The sequence below is a fragment of the Oreochromis aureus genome, linkage group 16 (genome assembly GCF_013358895.1).
Source record: "Oreochromis aureus strain Israel breed Guangdong linkage group 16, ZZ_aureus, whole genome shotgun sequence".
Classification (NCBI taxonomy): domain Eukaryota; kingdom Metazoa; phylum Chordata; class Actinopteri; order Cichliformes; family Cichlidae; genus Oreochromis; species Oreochromis aureus.
Window position 1 is genome coordinate 7,440,668 of NC_052957.1, and position 21,537 is coordinate 7,462,204.

General features: G+C 38.7%; 1 protein-coding gene across 1 annotated transcript in view; it reads right to left on the reverse strand.

Annotated features, from left to right (window-relative positions):
- mlphb (melanophilin b) overlaps nucleotides 1-6,846 on the reverse strand; it is a 42,574-nt gene extending 35,728 nt beyond the window's left edge. Inside the window, exons 1-2 of the mRNA XM_039599569.1 lie at nucleotides 6,781-6,846; nucleotides 3,653-3,824 (exon numbers count right to left, since the gene is read on the reverse strand). Of these exons, the coding sequence (XP_039455503.1) occupies nucleotides 3,653-3,777 (125 nt within the window). The 5' untranslated portion in view covers nucleotides 3,778-3,824; nucleotides 6,781-6,846. The remainder of the gene's footprint in view (nucleotides 1-3,652; nucleotides 3,825-6,780) is intronic.
- Nucleotides 6,847-21,537: the final 14,691 nt, after the last annotated feature.

Consider the following 21,537-nt stretch of genomic DNA (forward strand, 5'->3'; position numbering starts at 1 on the left):
CTGTTAATGTACTCTAAGTAAATTAGTGAGAAAAAGACTCTTATTGTGGACATGTAGACAGGCGAAAGCACTTTGTTTAACAGACTCCAGACAATTCAGTTTTCTCTGGGTGCAACAACAAAATAATAAACTGCAGAAATACACAAATTTTCCGAATTAGCACGAGTGATTCTGATGAGACTTGGCCTAGATATGTTCAGAAAAAAATGACAAAAAGTGCATCTGAAGTAATCGGAGATGTGCTAGTGCGGCTAAAGTGCGGACGTTTAAAGTGCATCCGCTGTACGTCTACATTATTGCTGAATCAGGAACCATCCATCCACTCTGGGGGACTCACAAGGGAGCTAGAAACTTTCCTTGGTGTCATGCGGTGAGAAGCATGGTATACTACAGACTATGACAGGCTCCTCTGGCATTTCCTCTGTTACCCTCGTGATAGTGATGAAACCAATTGGAGACAGGTGTTGAGGGCTAACAGAAAGGCAGACAACAATTCACACTCATATTCACATCTATGCCCAAATTAGAAACACCAATGAACCTAACACAGGCCTGTCCTTGGACTGTGGAGTACCTGGCAGCACTGGCACAGGTAGAACAGCACCACAGTGAGACCCCAGCCATCTAGTGGATTTGAACCCAGGGCCTTCTTGCTGTGAGGCAACACTGTGAGTGTACAAACTAGGTCGTCACAGGCTAGATCATCTGAGGCCAGGGTTCTCAGACTGCTGCCTCACATTAAAAGGCAAACTTCTTCCATCTGCAAGAAGTTCCTCTGGCATTTCCTCTGTTACCCTCGCGACAGTGATGAAACCAATTGGAGCACACTTTTCTGTGGTCTAATTACATCTGTTTCAGTCATTGAGAGACCCCTGGAACCACCTTGCATGTTGGAAACTATGCTACAGGCTAATCTGTGCCTTACATTGTTAAGGTTGTGCTGAACAGACAGAACAACGTGACATCTTCAAAGTGAGACCGGGTTGAGCCTGCAAATTACTTTGCTTTGGTCTGTGCAGACAAAGGGTACCACATCGGTGTGAAGCTTTCTAAAGCCGAGTGTAGACAAAAGAAGAAACTGCAGTTTAGGGTAAAACCATGCACAACATTTATTGGCAATATTTTTATTACTGTTTGTTAATGTTTGTTTTGTCTAAAAAACATTATGGCTGCTATATCATTTGTGGTCTAAATGGGGACCTTTGCTGCTGCTGCCCTGCACTGATCATCCAAAGGTGAAAGGTGAAGTGGAAATTCCCTCTAAAACTAAAACTTCCCTCTAAAATTCCCTCTAAAATTTCTTCCAACCATAGACTTCCTCCCATAGCCTGATTTCTAAACCATCCACCAATGCTGCCAACAAGGCGTGTGAGCAGGAGGTCAGTGAATTAGTATCAAATGACTGAATCATCTGTTGGGGATGTGGAACAAAATTTGTCTGCTCGCTTTTTCCTGTCAGTGCATCATGTCTGCTCAATTTACATCAAACAAACTGTATGAGGATCCATATTTTATGAATAAATAGTTCTTATAGCACAACATGATTTGAGATCTATGTTATTCATGTGAGGGCCCTGGTGCAGTGAAAGGTAATGTGAGATTTGGCTTCTGTTCAAAGTCATATTTGAATAAAGATTTTTTGTCCACTTCCTTTTAAAACCAAAAAGTTGAATTTCTAATTGATAAAACATGCTGGTGCTTTAGTAGTGGGCATATATTTGTAATGTCCAAAATTCACCACACTCGCAACAAAAATCTTATAGAGCACACATAAATGTCCAGAATTAAAACTCAAAATCCTCTGGGTAAGCAGTGTTCACTCTTCGTACCTGATTGCTGGTGTTCGTGTCATGTCATTGAGGGACATTTCTACACAAGCAAAACACAGCCTGATTGCATGACACTCAAATATACATATAGGGTGTGATATACGTAGGTTAGTGCTGTGAAAAATGAATTAAAAAAATCTTGTGACCTCTGTCAACTCTTTAACGTGTGTACTACAGGTGCAAAGCACACACTCTTTACCACTGTGTGTGTCTCGTCTGCAGTTTACTGAACATCTGACAGTTAGCTGCTGGCTCGGGAGACAGAAGTTGTATTTGACTGCTTTTCAAAAGAGGCTTTTATATGAGCTTTGTGTCTGGTGCGTTCAAATTTGAAAAAGAACAGGAGGCTGACCAGCTGACAGGCAATTAGTGCTGACTTGGCACTGGTTAACCTTAAAGCTGTTTTTTGAGTCATTGAGGGGAAAAGTGTATAATTATCATTCAGGATGTTGTAATTGAAAATGATGCCTACACCTCGTCTGCTTTTTATTTTTGAGGCCTTAGAGCAATAGATTCCCAGCATACTGTACAAGTGATGGCCATAGTTAAAAAAATAGCACACATCAAAAACTTTCAGTTCAGGTTTGCCATGTGTCTGTTCTGCAGCTGTTGCCCTGCACAGCTTTAATAATATTACATGAACTGTGGATGGAGTGAAAGTTCACAAATGAAATAGATGTGGAGGTAGAGGATTTGTAGGTTTCCACTACCATAGGCCAGTCTAATCTGAAATGTATCAGAAGCTAGAGTAATGCTGTTTTATGAACAAGAATAAATGGGTGGTGTAAACGGTACTACTTTAACCTCTTCACATCCAGCAGGTCACAGGATCTAGGATTAGGAGGAGGATTAGAGTTATGGTGGGGCTTTGTTTTAGCTCCACACCCTAAATGAGTTGTTGTGACCTGGAGGGAGATTAATCTTTGCCAAAAATTTGAAAGTAAAATGCTAAAAAGTCATGTTCAAGATAGAACAAACACAATTTTCAAACATGATGGGTCTCACAATCACCTGGCTGTTAAACTTTCAACCACTGTAACTCCTTCAACATCCTTAGGTTGACAGTCCAGGTTACAAAAATGAGGCAAGTTATTTCTAGGCAGGCTGTTTTACCAAGGGCAGCGCATTAAGGCCCTAAAGCTAAAAAACACATTGTGAGTAATGATGCACATGACATTTGACAAAATGCCCTGATGCGACACCTCAGAGTGAGATCACACTGGACAGCCCAGTCTCATTAATCGCATAACCCAGTGAGCCACGCACCAAAGGGCACATGCCAAAGGACATGTGGCCTAACTAAAACATGCCAGCAGATTCAACAAAACCTCTTCACCCCAGGACTGAAAATGGCCAGTGGTGCAAAAATAGTGACCAGAAACCAAATAAGCAAAGCTGCATGACTGGATGCAGAGCTTAATTTCATAAATAATCAACAGTGTTTCACATACAATAATCATGTAATCCTTGTTCAGCATACGCATGTGGGATAGATTAGGTTAGCAGAATAAAGTCCCACAATTTACCAACCCAGATTATAAAGGTAAATACATACAAGAGCAAGAGGAGATCTAGTAGTAGAAGAGATTTCATTTTAAAGAAGTTTAATTCAATTTGTTTACTCGTTTGTGTAACTTTATCTGGGTCTGTTTTATTGTCGAGTTTTAAAGATAAACCCATTTGTGGGAAAAACTCCAACCATCTTGAAATTGGTAGAGAATGTTAAACAGTTTATGATTTACTGCTGCCAAATAATTCAGTTCGATAAACACCAGCCAGACATCTACACTAATGACAAATTACAGAGAAATAAGTGAACTTACCCAAGCCTGTCTTCTTCCTTCTTCCTCAGATCAAAATCTCTCTGGACAACTTCCCACACATGCTGAGCCTCCTCATCTGTGAGCTTGGAAAGATCAAGCTTCTTGCCTGCAGTGCTGCCAGGCATGATTGTGAACTTGATGCCTGCAAACTGGCAGTCTCCCTGGTTTGGGGCTGTAACAAACAGAAGTAGTTTAAGTCATTAGTCAGCATTAATAGCACCCCGTGGCATATAACAATATGGAAACATTTTTGCATGCACAGTAATGTTTAAGATGAACTCAGAATGATGAGGTTTATAGCATGACATGTGAGTGATCAAATTCTATCACATTCTTTGGGGATGATTGCATCATGTTTATTAGTGCAAGCGAAGAGTTTAAAACTGATTTTTTAAACAAGGTTTGCATGTAAATGTCCCTGCAAGTCCAATGTACGTGTGAGTGGAGAGTGGAAGTGGAATTTGATAAACAACTTTCTGAACTGACTCACTGAACTGAGTTTGCAACATCTAACCAAACAGCACAGGTCATGGATATGCATTACATGTCCTGTTTAACTTTACTCTATGAGAAAAAGAATGTTTTAATATTAAAGGTCAGGTTCAGATTTATGAAGTCATCCCTGCATACGCTGAAAATGTTCTCTTCCTATAGTGACTACAATAAGCTCTAGATTCAGTCCCCTATGTCTTATAGAATAGTTGAATTCTATTCTATTCTATTCTATTCTATTCTATTCTATTCTATTCTATTCTATTCTATTCTATAAGACATAGGGGACTGAATCTAGAGCTCAGCCTTAGACAAACTGAGTTGCAACAGTTCCAGATGCCAGCTTTGGCTTTTAAAAGCATTGTTGCATATGATGAGGTTCAGGCTGTATTTATGCCTTCTGTCAGCAGTTTACACTGAACACTTTAGGCCCCTTAATACCAATCACTTGAGGTTTGAATGCCAGAGCCTGTCAGATAATTGCTGCTAACCATGTGCATCTCTTTGTGGTCACAGTTCACTGTCTTCTGATGGCTTCTGCCAGCATGACAATGTGTCATCTCAAACTAATTTCATGAACATGACCTTAATCTTAGTAGACTGCAGTGCCTCGCCAGTTATTAGATCTAAATCCAGTAGAATCAGGAACATGCTGGAATGGGTGTTATCTGTACATGCATGCTGCATGTACAGATAACAAGTGTGGACAAATGATATCATGCAATCAACAAGAACTTCAGATTTCTTTTTGTTGAGTCCATGACACTTAGAGCTAAGGCTATTTGAGAGTAAAGAAAGGCCGGACCTAGCATTTGCAAGGTGTTCGCATGGAGTGAAAACTTGACCAACTATCACAGTTTTTAAGATCCATCAGGTCACCGTCAACCCAGCTAGTGTGTGTATTGGGTTTGTTTTAGCTTCAATGCTAAATGGGAAACAAGTTAATTCCGATACTTTTTGGAATTGGAGTGTTTCCTGTTAAAAGGGCTGTTTAGACAGTTTCTATTTGGGTAGTTTAAACAGGTGAAGTTCTTAACAAACTGAGTACATGTTAACTAAAACCTAAGCCAACTTCTAACCTTACCTATAATCCTCAATGGGTTGCAAAGACCCAGTAGATACTGAAGAGGGCTAAAGTTTGGTTTGCAACCTCCACTGGAAATTTAAGCAAATAAACCTGAACATGGGCTACTAGAAACTAAAAACAGAAACACTTTTTGTCCCAGGGGGCATATATTCTGTAAAGTTGGGCATTTTAATGATTTTTATGCCACTCTGTGTTGACTGACTTGCTTTTGGAGTTAGCCTCAAATTTCCAGTTGAAGAACTGCAGTCTTTGTCAATTTCAAACCTCTAGGGCTTGTTGCTTGGCTTTGACTGATACTAATACTGCACTCCACCCTATAGTGATTACTTTTGGCAAATGTCAAAATGCTATAAGGTTTCAAAGCCTCAAAATGGGACTTCACAGTACAGTATAGTACATTTACTTCCTGTGTCCATAGAAAAGCTTTATTGTATTTGTGAGTCACTCAAGCTGTCACTCAAGAGCTGAAAACAATGTCCTATGGGGAAATCTGCTGTCAAGAACATTTTCCACTCTTTTGCCCAAACATATCAGACCACTATATTAAGCGCTTAAACCTTCTGAGCTACATGGATCTGTCCTGTGATCTGGGAAGCTTTGGCAGAGCTCAACCATCACATCACTGCAGGATTTTAATCAAGTCTCTGTTATAATGAGCCTCGACAAAATATTTCACATGGTTCGGTTTCAGAATGCATTACTTTCAGAGGATGAGGTAAGGCCACTCAAGCTGACAGAGTGATACACATAAATAAGTGAAGGAATGTTCTGGATGGTCACATAATTGTCTTGTTTTCCACAGGCCATGCAAGAACAACTCTTCCATCACGTGACTGGCCAACCAAATCTAATTTCTGCTTGTGCAAGTGGGCAGTAATGTTAAAAACAAGCGCGCCAGTTGAGAGAAAAACAAGTTTCATTGAAATCATTGCTCACAATTTTCCCACAGTTAAACTCTTACATGTTAAAAGGCGAGCTGTCTATGCTGCCTCTACGTGTATTTGTCAAGTGGGTGTGAGCTACTGATTTCACTGTGCTGTATTAAGTAAACATTGTGAAGAAGTGAATAAGAAGGTTAAAAATTCACAAAAGCAATCAATATCACACTTTACTTTTAATAATCCTGTTTCCTGCAGTCCGTAAACTGAACATATTCTGAAATGAAATTCAGTGAATTTATTGTTCCTGCAAAGTCTTCAACAGGTGCAGGGGATTTGCAGCAATCCTTGTGTTTGCAAAGGGAAGGTTTTACAGCAGGTTTAGAGACATCAGTCCTGGGATAGTTTTACTCTAAGAAACTGTAGCGATAACAAACAAGTTCTTTATTTCTCATAAAGTCAGTTTACACGCTCTGCAACCTTTGAGGAGATTAAAGAAAACTGACCAATGCAGTTACTTAAAAAAAATAAAAGATGTGTTTTTCATTCAAAATTAAAACCTTTCAAGACATAAGTTTGCCCCAGTGACATAAGTCAAATCCCCGACAATTAAAGTAACACGGTTCTTACAAATCAGGAGATATGAACACATTAACAAGACACTGACTTACCTTTGTGGTGGTTTAGTTGCCTGCAGGCAGTGTTTCCTCTAAAGGCAGACCAGGCTGACTGCAGGGCAAAAACTAAGTAGCAGACAGCAATGCTAATCACATGTCTTGTTAACCAAGAGGAAGAAAAGCCGGGGAGACAGCCTCCTCTCCGCCTTCTTTGACTTTACTTCAAAGGGTCTGGCTTTAAGCTTTGCCCCCCCCCAGACCTCATCCATAGTACTATTCAAATATACTGGAACTGCTATTTTGTCAGGAAAATACCAGATTAATGGTAATCAATCAATTTGCAAGCAATTATTTGGGGGCATTAGATCACTAGGATGGTCAGAACATGCCGTGATCAGGAGGTTATTTAAAGGCCAGTATCCAGTCACATGCAGTGGATCCTGAGTTTGATGAAAAAGTGCTGATGCATGACTACAGAGCTATTAACCTTCCTTAATTAATACCTGATGTCCTCCATTATAGTTCTGAAAAGAACAACACTGGATCTTCTAACATGGGAAAAAAGCAAACAAACAAAAAAGTGTCACTGCTGTTAATAATTGATGCATTGCTGTGTTTAAAGAGTACTTAGAAACACAAGCTAGTTGTAGGCTTGTTATTAACACAGCAGGTGGATCAGTTTTCTTTGTCAGAAAGCAATCAGGTTCAAGAACAAAGCCAAAATTTTAAGCTTTGAGTTACAACTTGGAAGTGCTTATTTTGTTTTGAAATCATTACAGTCACTAATGTGAAAGTAGGATTTTGGAGAAACTTCTCATAGATGATGATGAAAATGTACAAAGACAAGATGATTAGGTACAGCATCCAACATAATGTGAAAATCAACAGGGACTGAACTGAGAGGACCTCTCTTTGGTAATACATTTATGTCATTCTCCTCTCATAAACTTAGGATTTGCTCCCATTCCCTCCCTCAGCTCATGTGTGTATTACCAAAAGGGCTGATTTGAGCCATGTGACAGGTTCAGCAATCCAATCTTCTTGTTTGTGCAACCACTAGTCCCTATCGGTTCCCTGTGCAATAAATAAACATGAACACAGTTTTTTTTTGCACTTCACATTTTTGTGACTTTATTACATTCCGGTGGGTGGATTCATATATACATACAGTAGTTTCTTTCAAGACATGGAAAGGCTGAGCTAGCCCAATATCCACATTCCATACTAGAATTAAGTTTGGCTTATAAAAAACTGTCTGTTCAAAAGATGAGCCAAATGTGGAACAATTTGAACAATTTGAAAGCTGCATCTTTTCAAGTGTTTTAGTTGCAGGGGCAATGGCCAGCCGTTTAGAAAAAGTTGTTGGGACACAATTAAGGAATGTTTTGGAGATGATCAATATTCCTGACGAATTTCATTCTTGTTTCAGAAAGTTAAAAAATCCAATGAAACTGCTCTATTAAAAGTCTCAAATTACCTTTTGATGGCTGCAGATAAGCAGATAAGGTAAGAGATCAGTCCTTGTTTTGCTTGACCTCAGCCCAGCCTTTGATATTATTGACCATCAGATTCCATTTCCATAAGTTAAACTGCATGATAGTTCACTTCAACCTATTTGGTTTTCGTGGGAAGCTTTTGGTGAGTGTTGCTTGTCTATCATATGGCATTCCTCGAGGATCTGAAAGTCCTTTGTTATTTACATTTTATATTCTCCTATTAGGTCATAGTATAGCAAAGTCACTTCTTAACATTTGTTTGCAGATGACATTCAACTATACCTCTCTTTTAAACCTCACAAATTGACAAGTTATCCATTTTAAATGATGGCAAATAACTTTTTGCCACTAAACAGAGTGACAAATTATCACTCCTGAAACATTATTGGCAAAATCCAATAGTGATTAGGGTCCTTTTCATCCTGTCTAAAAGATAGCATGTGGAACCTTGGTTTAACTTTTTATCAGTCTTTGACATTTGATGCTTACATTAAGTCTGTAAAATGCTGCTGTTGTTGTTGTTGTTGTTGTTGTTGTTGTTGTTGTTGTTGTTGTTGTTGTTGTTGTTGTTGTTGTTGTTGTTGTTGTTGTTGTTCATTTAAGAAATACTGTTGAGCTAAGAACTGTCTCAAAAATGAACTGGAGAAACCTGTGTACTCTTTCATCTCCTCTTGCTTGGATTTTTGGATTATGCACTTCTTGTCTAAATAAAACATCTATTAATCACCTCCAGTCTGTTTAAAATGCTGCTATAAGGCTTTTAACTCACTCTCATAAGTCTTCGTGTATCACCCTGCTTTTAAAGCTTTTGCACTGGCTTCCTGTCAGGTTTAAATTTCAGTTTTTACTTTTATCAACTTATGAGGTTAGGCCCCCATGTATAATATGGAACTGCTCCTAGTCTGTTTCGCCGCACCCTTGACTCTGTGACATCTTTTAAAAGCAGCTGAAATCACAACTGTTCATATCGGCATTAGGGTGGTGTTTGTGTTTCGTGTTGTGTTGCGTGATTTATGTGTATTCACTTTGCCTTTGGCACCAGCTAGTTGTATCAGTTTACTTCAGTAAAGCACTTTGTGACTGTTGCTTGTATTAAAAAGTCCTATAAAAAGAAAGTTTATTTATAAACTTATACTGAGTTGTTATACCTAATACTTTGTTACATATGATGAAAAATGAATGCAGAAATGTCTAGCAACAATGCTGAAAGCTTAAAATTAACTCATCCTTTAACTTTTCATACAACAGAATTTATAAGGGGCTTACACTGTGTTTATAAATTCCTCTCATCTTCTGTATTTAAATGGACTCGATGGCGATCTTTCAAAATGTGCTCAGACAGATGGATTTAAGGTCACATATTTAAAACAAACTAAGCAGCCATAATAAACACCAATAAATACCATTAATAATAGACTTTTCACTTGATGTTTGAACTATCTCAGCTTTATTTGCCTTTTGAAACATTTTAACTGTCTAATCTGACAAATGCTACAACTTGTTGCGAGACAAATAAAATTCAAGAAGCTGGTTTTAATGAGTTTAATTCTACCATTTTTGTAATCAGTTAGCAATAATTAGCAAGTTTGTGTGTCTGTGTTGCATAGAAGGTATATAGAATATGGATGTAGTTTGAAGCCAATGCAAAAGTGCCTTAAACATGCATTGTTTATAATCACCAGCAGGGGGAAACACATGGAGAGTAGAAAATAGGGACATAGCGTCAGGGAACTGTAAATTTTATTTATTCTACATGGAACTCTGCGATAATGACCTATAGTGTCATGATATGTGTTGTGTGGCAGGCAGGATTGGACCTAAATGCAGGACTCTCAGAGACGGGACTTAAACTCTAAACACAGCTTTATTTGCCAGAGAAATTTTTCATAAGAAATTAACTTTACAAAATAAACCAAAAACATCAAACAGGAACTAGAAACTAAACTGGACTCGCTGGAATTTCACCAGGAACACACAGAACAGAGAGAGTATACATAAAGGTTAACGACACAACACAGAGCAAGGAAAACACAGGGCTTAAATACAAGAGGCAGTAATGAGGGAATGGGAAACAGGAGGGCCTAATCAGACATAACGAGACCAAGGGGGAAGCAAAACTGAAAACAGGACACAGACTGTAAAACAGGAAACATGAGACAGTTCACAAAGACGCAAACTAGACAGAAAGATGTAGAAACATGACAGACCTGGAATCAAAGGAAACATGAAGCACAGAGACAAAAAAATAACCAGATGTGAAACACAGAGAAGGCACAGAAAACTGAAATCATGGCCTTTAGTGGAGTAAAAAAAATAAAAAAATAAAAAGAAATGTTTTATCAACAAATTCCTACAACAGTCAATTAAACAGGTTATGTTTTGCTGGCAGCTTATGTCCTAACTTCAATGGGACTTCATTAACTTGTGTTCATGTCATGCTGGATATGTCTATGTTTTTATACAGTCTAGTCTGAAACCTGTGCAAGCACAAGCAGCACAAACTCAACGGAACCCGTTTTCAGAATAATGTCTTTCTGTAGCTTAGTATGAATGCCAATATATTTTGACCAAATCCTTGAATAACAAAGTCGTCATAAATCACCCCAACCCTAAACCTTGTTTACAATGAAACACTGAGGTTTAATACTTTTCTGTTGCCCCTGTGTTTCAAGTTTTTTTTGACTGCTGGTTCCTTGCTGGTGGCTGTGGTTAGTTTTTGCGCTTGTCCTGCCCGGTGGGTGAGCCTTCCCACCTCCTCCTTTCACTTGCTATGCCTGTCTTCCATCTGGTAGTTAGTGGTCGACTTTTGAACGACCATAATGAGCCACAACTGTCAATCAGCATGGTAATCAGGTCAGTCTAAGTGCTTGGTGCTAATATCTTGAATTATGGAAAATTTCCTGCAAAACTCACCTGCTTGTCCCCCTCCACCACCCTAATGAACCTTCGTCAGTCCAGTTAACCCTGGATGCTTCTCTCTGGAAAGTACTGAGTAATTACTAAACATGTTTTAGTTATCCACACTTCAACTTTGCTCTGGCTCCTCTTCAGACAGAAACAGCCACCTGAACTGATCCAGGGAGTGATTCCCCTCCCTCGATCGTTTGTTCCTTTAAGGGGGCTTTGTTAAAAAAAACGTGTTAAACAGCATTCTGTCAGCAGTCCAGAAACAGAACGGTGATTTTGGCTTGTGACACTGTGAGACATGTTTCTCAGCCACACTACAATAGACAGTTTAATCAGTAAATCATATGTTAAAATATTGTCTTTATTTATTTAAGCCATGTTAGCCAACAACATGGAAATGGCACCTCTTCACAAACTGCTAGTGTGTGGCTTTAATTTTGTTTTAAGTCATTTTTTGTTGAGTGAGTCCCAAAAAGACAATAATATTCATGTATCATACAAATACATCAGCATCAACAAACAAACAAACAAACAAACAAACAAACAAACAAACAAACAAACAAACAAACAAACAAACAAACAAACAAACAAACAAACAACTTGTAATCATCTGGACTGCCCCCTTCTGGTCATTGGAAGGAATGCATATTTAAGGCAATTGTACATCAGCTTCACTTTTTAAATGTAGAAGAAGTCTCTTTATATACAGTTTGTAATAAATACATACATACAATTTGTATTCTTGGTAATGACACATACTTGATATTTATTTCTAAAAATGTGATAATTTTAAGGTGTTTTTTAAGAGGAAAAAAAGACAGCTTCTTTCACAAGAACTGAACTATTCAATTCGTTCCACTTATAATACAAACAAACCTCTTACTGCATTTATTCCATTTTAACTTTTAAGTTTTAACTCAAGTCACAGAGATCATGACTCCATTTAGACTTTTTAAAAATTTGGAATGAAAACTGAAAACGAACTGTTTGAAAGAGTGAAATAATATCTCCTTATGCCTTTTCTCACTATTGTTTGAATTTAGGCCCATTTTGATTAAGAATTTACTTTGACATGGACCTGTTGATTATCTCTTCCTGGTTTTTCAGGAGTTCTGGGCCTTGTTTCCTGTACACACTGGAAAGCATGTAGGGAAAGGTCCTGTTTTCAATGCTGCGATAAGCCTGTAACAGCAGGAAACGTACTCAGATGCCCTGGAAGAGAGCCATGCCTTCACTGAAAGTTTTTCTCTATATTAACTTGAAAGTTGATGAAGTATCAGTTGAGTCTCTACGTCCAAGTGTGTGTGTGTGCATGTGTCTGTGTACCTCATCCTGTGTTGCTGGGTCTTTTTTACATGCTGCACTACTTTGTCTCGTGTTTTTCTGAACAGATACAAGTCTGTCATCTTGTCATCTTGGCTTTTAGTTAGCTTAAATAAATGGTCGTGATAGTGCTAAGTTCTTTATAGAATCTAATCCAAAGCATGCAGCATCATATTAATGACTAACTTGGACTAACTGGATCATCTCTGTGTTGAAGTTTTAACCTGTTTTTGCAGTTTTCTTCCTGCTTTGTCATGATATTTGTCTCTGACCACAGGGGATATAAATTATTGAGAACAATTTCATCTTTCTTGTGTTAATGTATTTACATTAGCCTAACCATATCTCTGCAGCTGTAGATAGATGGATAGATGGACAGACAGATTTAAGCCAGAGGGGACATTTTTGTGTTACAGCAGCATGAAAAAAGAGTTTGAGTAAAAATAGCACAGCCAACAACGAACAACAAATAAATAACACTGTGAAAATAAAAGTGTCACCGGTGCCTGGTAAGGACCTTCTACGTTGAGATGTGCAGGAATTTATATATTTACAAATTTGATTTAAAAAACAAGTAAAAATAATGTTAGTTAAAAACAGTAAAAGTAAGCCTGACATTTTGTAAGAGGTAAGTGCAAGTCGCATTAAAAAATAATATGTACATTATAAATTTAAGAAAACTAGGTGCATGAAGGTAAAACACAAAAATATCTTTGTGAGGAAGAAGGAGCTCTGCTGCCTCAGAAATGTTGGAGTGGAGCAGGTGTGATGGGTTTTCCATGATGGAGAGAAGTTTGTTCACTGACCCTCACTGACTCAAACGCCTCCAAATTCTGACCAGTGATGATTCCTGCCTTGCGGATCAGTTTGTTGACCCTGCTGGCATCTCTGGCACTAATGCTGCCCCCAGACAACAGCAAAATAGATGCCACTCACTACCACAGACTGCTGGATAATTTCCATTATAGTTTTAGTTGTTTCTCATATATTTCCGAGTTTTTCTCTTGTATATATTTGTGATTTTTTTTATGTCAGTTTGGCACTTTGATTCATAAATTTGGCAGTTTATTTTCTCACATACACTAACAACTTTAATATAAGAGAATCTTTAATTTACACACCTCTCTTTTTTATGTTTATTTCTTAGAATTTGGGTATGGAAACTTGTACTGACATCATGACTGTCATCAGATTCAGCCAGCAGACAGGGAGTGAGCACAATCCTTGTTTATTAATTTTTTGCATCAGAAACATTTGTGGTTCTGTTTCCAGAATTTAACATTAGATGGTAAAATAGGAGCCCACTTTTGTTATGAGTGTTAATATTGTGGTTACTGTCTTTTCACTTAGTGAATTTTTATTGAATGATTCTTAAGTAAGACCAAGATTAGAATAAAGATATTGTAATGTTAAAAGGTTCTTTATGCACTTTCTAATGGGAAACACAGCACAGCAGTAGTTTTATGGGAATCCCCTGTTTTAAGACTGCAGAGGCTTTAGCTGGAAAAGTTTCCTTTCACACATCCAGCTGGGCACTGCTGGCTGTCCTTGCATTTTTTTCTTATGTGAAATCTGTTTGGACCAACTGACAAAGGCTCATTCTAGAGACAGCTTCAGTGCTGCAGTCACATATTCCACACAACAGAGAGTGAAAAAAATGTCCCTCTCCATTTCCTTTTTTGCACGAATGTTTTTGTACTTTTGTGTCACATATTTGGAGTGTAAAAAAATCCAGAGGTATTTTACTTAACCTTTGACTGTCCTCTTTAGAAAAACTACAGGCTCTGCCATTTAAGCAAATTCCCCAAAAGGAATCAACGTAGAAGCGACGCGACTTGTGAATTTTGTTTGTCTACAAGAAAAACAGCAGATTTGAGCATGTGACTTGGTTTGATTACTGTTTCCAGCCAATGACCACTGTTGGTTTCCTTAAATCCTGGCCGCAGTTATTCCAAAAAGCCCTAAACCGAACCAAAATGATGGTGTGTCAGATTCGTAAACAGTTTTATTTTTTGTTGACATGTCAGTAAAAAAATGATGTCATTGGTTTGTTCCTGGCATCTGGACAGCATTTACAAAAGGTGTTTTTGTCATTTGGTCTGCAGCACCCACACTCTGGTGCTAAAATGTTCAATTTAAAGATACTTTGTCTTGTTAAATAGTTGTCAAGTGTGCTGCTCAGCCTCTCTTTCTACACTGCTTAGGGAAAATGAATCATACCTTTTTAATGCTCTCTGGCACTCACACGCCTCTGAGCGTTTTTATGCTTCTTATCATGCAATAGTTGGAAGAAGCTCTCAGTATGATCGATCATGTAATACACTCCACAAAGTAAGGTTGAAGTTTTGGGAAATGCCCCAGCTTTCTTCTGTTTGCTTTCATATGACTGAATGTTATCTTATTGGTAAGTATAAAGCTATTGTCCCTTTTTAAATTGTTTTAATTACACCAGAGAAAGTCCTTTATCTTTATGAAGACCTGGCAGTTGACACCAGCAGCTCTTAATGTCAGATGCAGCACAATCACAAATTACATCAAAGCCTTTAAAAGTTTCCTTTTACTTGGGCAGCATGGTGATGCATGAAGGGTCCTGATTCGAGGTCTGGCTGTTGTCAGCAAGACTAGAAAAGTGTTGTTTGAGACCCTACACTGATAGATTTCAGAATCCTGGGACCTCTTACTGCTCATTTGTTACTGTTCAGTAGATCTCCAATCAAACCTTAAGTCTTTACGTGCCACAAATCTCTTGCCTAGAGATTCTAGAGGTTTGGATACAGATTACTGTGCAATAGAAGTTTAAAGCTGAAAGTGGTGTGGTGCAAGATGCATGAACATCCAGTTAAAACAGTGACATTGGAAAATCTTTATGTTCTGTATCCGGGTATCCTTTGGGTCCACTGTTCCCACCAATGCTTCCTCCAAAAACACTGGGTTACTGGGGGCAACAGATGTGTGCAGCATCATGTTCTTTCCAAGTTTTCTGGTAAGAGGATCAAGGCCAGAAAAATCTTCAGCAGTGATCAGTCTGTGGGTGCGCTTAAAATTCTAAAGCTGGCAAGAAACCACTGAAGGGTTGAAGGGATTGAAAGAAAGAATATGGCCTCATCCCTCGGAGAGCATTAGCAGGCTGGCAACAACTTTCTGTAGTGACTGCAGATGGAGACATTTTTCTTGATGAGCCATGCATAAATGGAGTTACACTAATAAGGCAATTGCAGCATGAATCAGCTTCTCCATGTCTGCAAATACAAGGAGCCGATATGACTTGAAAGATACAATTGTTATACAAGCACAGTGGGCCTCAGATCAGCATAATTAAGATTTATATGGATTATCACAGCTCTGACAAACACTTTCATTTTTTATAGTATACAATGTTCAGCTGGTGAGAAGAGTTTTCATTAGCTTTCAGCTGGACTGCATCATCTGTCTGAGGAAACTGGCTAATCGTAATATTGTTCACAGCAAGCTGAAGAGCCACTTAGTAATGAAATGTTCCTTCTCAAAAGACACTTACTTCAAAATGGTGATGACGGTGACTGAACCAGGGACAAACAACTTGGTGGACTGTGTGAAAGTGTACGATAAGCTGTTAGCGGGTTATTGCATTGCAAGTTGTTTACATGCTTGTATGTAAAACTTTTACCACACTCAAAACAGCCTTCATCTGCCAGTACATTTAGAAGAAGACAGGGAAGAAGACATGATTGTTCAAGCTGAGAATAGCCTGGACAGATTGCCAGTCCATCACAGGAAGATAAGAGAAAGCAAGTGCACCAACCTACCTGTTAAATTTTCATGTACAAAGAAAATTTAACATGGAAGTTGGACTTCTTATTTTAATTTTCTAATTTCTTAATTGATAATCACAGTGTCTGTTATGACCACATTTAAATCAATGAACATTCATTGGGAGACTAAGTTTTAGTGGGGAAAACTATCGAGAGAAGAATAATTTATAGAAAATCCCTTACATTTGACAACTGTGGCAACTTTAAAGGACAGTCCAAAAAGTTATGGTGATCATTTAGAAACACGAAAAAAAAGACAAGGAACAATGGAAATGCTAGAAATCATGAGATGAAGACAATCTAGATACTTGCAGGTGAAAGCGAGGGGGATTATAGACACCAAGTAGAAGTAGAAGTGACAAATTCAACACAAGTGAAAATACTGAGGGCTGGGCAGACAGTTAAGCAGTAGGTAGGACTGACAGAGGCAGGAAGTAAAGCTGACAGCAGGATAAAGAGACCAGGAATTATCACGGCTCAGTCGCCAGCAGTGAGGAACGGACTCAAAAGCAGATTCACCACAAAGGCTCAGAGCTAAGATTCCAGAAAACTTTATTTACAATGATGTGGAAAACAAAATGACCAAGTGCTAAAACTATGAATGCTAGAACAAAAACAAGTACTGTGATTAGCAAGCTAGAATACAAGAGACATGAGCTATGAAACGCTAGGCCAGGAAGGCTGGGAACTTGAACTTAACAACTGGCTGGGCTTGGCAGGGAAGCTGTGGCTTGAGAGTCGGTGGACTAGGGCACTGAAACAGAAGGAAAAGGGAGTCAGGGTGGTCTTGAGAAGTAGTCCAGTTGAAAATGTCAAAAATCTTTTGAAACAACTGTATGATGTATATTGTTTATGTACTGTCTCTGTACCTTTCAAAATAAAGAAAAAACATAAATGAAAAAAAAAAAGAAAATGTTAAAAGTCTTACTTATATGCATTGGAGGTGCTGGAGGGGGAAAGGCGAGTGCTTGTGGTCTGGGTGAGTCCAGGGAGGATTGATCCTGAGGTTCCGAGCAGTGAAGCTCATGACCATGGGTCTTTGATTAACTGTTAAAATGCTCATTAGTAGGTTGAATGCAACGTTTTTAATTATGTGATCCAGATATGATGGGTATAATGAATTTTAAAGTTTGCTTTAAACACTTAGAAAATTTAATTAATGTTCTCATCAGCAACCTGGAAACACTCCACTGCTGTTGATGTTCTAGCTTCTTCTTTTGGCTCCCTATACACTGTAAAATGTAATTAGTTCCCGAAATAAAAAAAATTGTAAACTTGTTGTCTTAAAACAACTAAGTACAGTTTACTTAAGATAAGGGTTGCCACAGCAGATCATCTGCCTGCACCTCACTCTATGCCCTACAGCCTCATCAACTCTGCATGTTCACTACATCAATAAATCTTCTCAGGTCTTCCTCTTTTGCTCCTGCCTGGCAGCTCTTCAACATCCTTTGTCCAGTATCTCCACTGCAGTCTGCATCAGTCTGCACATGTATGAACCGTCTCAGTCTTGGCCTTCTGACTGTGTCTCCAAACTGTCCCTCTGAAGTGCTCATTCCTATTCTCATCCATTCTGGTCACTCCCAGTGCAATTCTTAACATCTTTAGCCTAGCCACCTGTCTTTTCGTCCATCTAAAACCACTCACAAATCACCCCTGAAACTTGTCTCCACCCACTCCACCCTGCCTGCACGCTCTTCCATACCTCTCTTGTGCACTCTCCGTTGCTTTGGATGCCTGAACCCAGCCATTTAAATTCATCCACAGTCACCACTTCTGCTCCTAGCATCTTCACATTTCACCTGTCTCTCTCTCATTCACACACGTGTATTCTGTCTTGCTTCTTTCGTTCTAATGGTCTCTAATGTCTAACTATTTCTGGATGTGGATTCAGATGGATGTGGGATGGTGATTTAACCACCACAATTAGCCAAAGTCATTTAGGAGAGGCAGAGGGTCCAAAGATCTATCACTGAACTCTGTGCTATCCTGAAGTAGCTAACAGTGTTTGCTTTCCTCCCATGTCGAAGTGTTTGCCACGCTTGTGCCACATAATGTAACAGCTGCTCCTCTACATGAACCTCTAAGATGGAACATTCAGACTTAAATATTATTCCACTTGGTATTTCACTAGCTTGGCTTCTTGCCCTCTACTTCACTATGCAGTCTACTACATAGTTTCCACTTTTCATGATTACACGGTGCATATTGTTTGATATATTCTATGCCATGATGGTGAGTTGGAGACTCTTTTAAAAATGAGTCATTCTTGACTGTAACGATTATCCAGCTGCAGACAGCTGGTTTACAATCCCTGTTGCAGCAACTTTAGATTGATTTAAGGCAAGAGTGTAAAAACGGCATGTTTACCACATCAACAAAACAAAACAGAGGTTTGTCTAGCTATGAATTTTAAATGTGTCAACAGTCATGTCCTGTTATCCAATCCCCCATCCCCATGGTGTGAAACACTGTCAGCACCGCATGTTACATTAAGACAGACGAGGGAACACAACTGTAAGCCTGATGAGTAACAATTATTTCCAGATGTCAAACAAGGCAATTCATTTTTCCAAATCATGGAAATTACAACTTTTCAAGATAAGCACCACTCATGGACGACTGGGGGGAAACACGACGGTGAAATGAGTCAGTTCGTAAACATCAGCAGCTCTGAAGGGCCTTTTCAGGACAGCTTAGGACTGTGACAGAGTCCCACCACGTTTCCATCTTCAGTCAGGCTGAAAATGTATTTCCAATCATGAATATGTATGTGATTTATTGTGGAGTTGTCATAGCTACTGGACTCTAGATTAATAGATTCCAGCTGTCAATTAAAGACATGCGTTGAGAGTTCAATGGTAGGCATTGTTCAGTTGGATCTGTGAGTCAGAGAAGTACTGGAGGAAGGGGGACTCTGTGGCCATACTTGGCAGGGCAAGAGGGACATGTGAGACACCAGAAGCAAGTTACAGCAATAGTTAAGTGTTGGAAAGGCATTCAGCCTCTGCCTCTTCTGTGGGGACAAGCGGGAGCCAAGTAACTGCTTTTCTGCAGAGTAGACATTTGCTTAAAAGCTGGTTTAAATAACTGAATGTTAATATTACCCCCAAAACCCTAATGGAAAACATTTGATAGCATTAACTCATCAGAACATAAGCAGCCTCCTCTGTAACTTTGATTTGAGTATATCTGGTCCAATTTTTGAGTTTACCTCCCAGTGAGATTGAGTGGGTGGTGTGGTGAGGAGGTATGGTCAGTTATGCCATCAGTTGTCATGTAAGAAGAGGTGTAACGGCGGTCTGAGGTTGGACATGGGAAGAGAGAAGAATATTCCAGAATGACTTTCCAAACCAAAATGGGTGGAAATATGTGTGCATCACGTGACTGCCCGTGTTACTGAGGGCTTGTTGAAAAAGAACAGTGGACCCATGTTAGCAAAGAGACACTTGGAAGGAGATGACTTGTTCCTTTGAAAGCTTCCAAATAAAATTCCTGTCAAGAGGCACTTAAAAATCTTTTATTTTGGATAATGGCTTTACTTTCATTGCATACATTGTTTACTACTGAAGTGAGGATTCAAAATGCTTGAATGTATTACATCATATAGAGTTAATAAATCAGATTATGTGTCAAATTTATTGGATTTTGCTATAAAACTTTTCATGCAAGATCGTCTTCTTGCTGTGTTGAAGTGCCGAGACCACCACAGCACATATGCACAACATGTTTTTATACTGTACACATGCAGATTATTACAATGTCAAAAGCAGCCAGAACTCCTTCCGATACATGACCCCATGTTTGTGTTGCTCTAGAATAGAAGGACTCTGGGAATTCAACAACATGGATACCACAGAGACGCACTAGCATGTAATGCTCCAACAAAGTAAAAGTGCAGCACCTCTGGGAGATGATGCTGTGTGGACTTCATTTCAAAGATTGGCTCGAGATAGAAAGGGAACAACCACAGCAGAGTACAAGAGAAGTGTGAAATGTGGACAGCTTCTGCTGTGAAGTTCTTTGTTAGCTCCATTCAAGGCACAAGCAGTAATAGCAATAGAATTCTGGTTGTTCCACAGATTCTTAATATTGCTCCTGCAGAAAGCTACGACAGCCTGACACATGTCTGCAAACACTGAACACTATACGTTGTTGAAGCCTCAAGGCAGTTCAGTGGTTTCAATCCATCTGAGTACTCATTAAAGAAGACTGACATACTTTTAACTGCCTGTGGTACTGTACATTGGGGCTACTGAGAAATGAAGCCATTATGTGGACATGCTAAACCTGAAACAGAGTACACATTTACCCAATTTAGCTCATTGCACACATCTTTATTGCATGATATTAAAATCTGGTTTAGGTCTATAGCTTGTTTCTCACTTCATAGCAATTGTACAAACAGGGTTTTTTGCTTTGATTGATAGTTGTGCACACCCAAAGAGCTGACTATGTGCATTTATTAGCTCTTTTAATAGAATTATCTGAGGGCATTATATGGCTTATGGTGTAGTAGAAAGTTTGTGCTCAACTTTCGGTGAGTGCTTAGTACATTAGTCTGTTACTTAGCATTAACTAGCTGTTTTTGATGCTCAAGCAGTTAGCTTATAACTTAGCTCTCCACCGTCTTCACCAAATATGGCCACTTGTGGTTCCAAAACATGACAAAACATGTCGAGGCTTCAAAATGCAGCGTCCAGAGACTAGTGGATGGAAAAAAGTTCAGCAGGTTCCTTGGTACATTCTCATAGAACAACTGAGGGCTCCAGTCCTCTTTTGCACTAAAGAAAACTGAACTCTGTTACTGGGAGCTTTCACCAAGATCCCAGTGATGATATTTCAGCTTGGGATGATGACATAACAATGTTTGGTTTGGCCTCCACGCGACCAGAAGAGGAAGAAGGCGCTTTGATGTTATCATTCAAAACCTGACCATAGTGTTTATAAGGTTACTATCAGAACTCAGATTCCCTCCTCTAATATATCTTCCACTTATTTATATTGTCTGTGACACATTTGAACAACACATTTTATTACATTAAAAGACACGTAAAGTTAAGCAGTCTTCATAACTTTTCTTTAAAGTAATGCTTTGAGCTGTACAAACACACTAGAGAAGTTATAACAATTGTGTAAAATTAAGCAAAAAGCATATAAACAATATTGTATATACAGTAAATAAAATTAAAAAATGACTGCTGTGTTTATATTTTTATATGCAAATATCTGAATTCCTGACAAATTGCATATTATAATTTAGAAATATTAAGCAGATACTAATAAAAATTAAA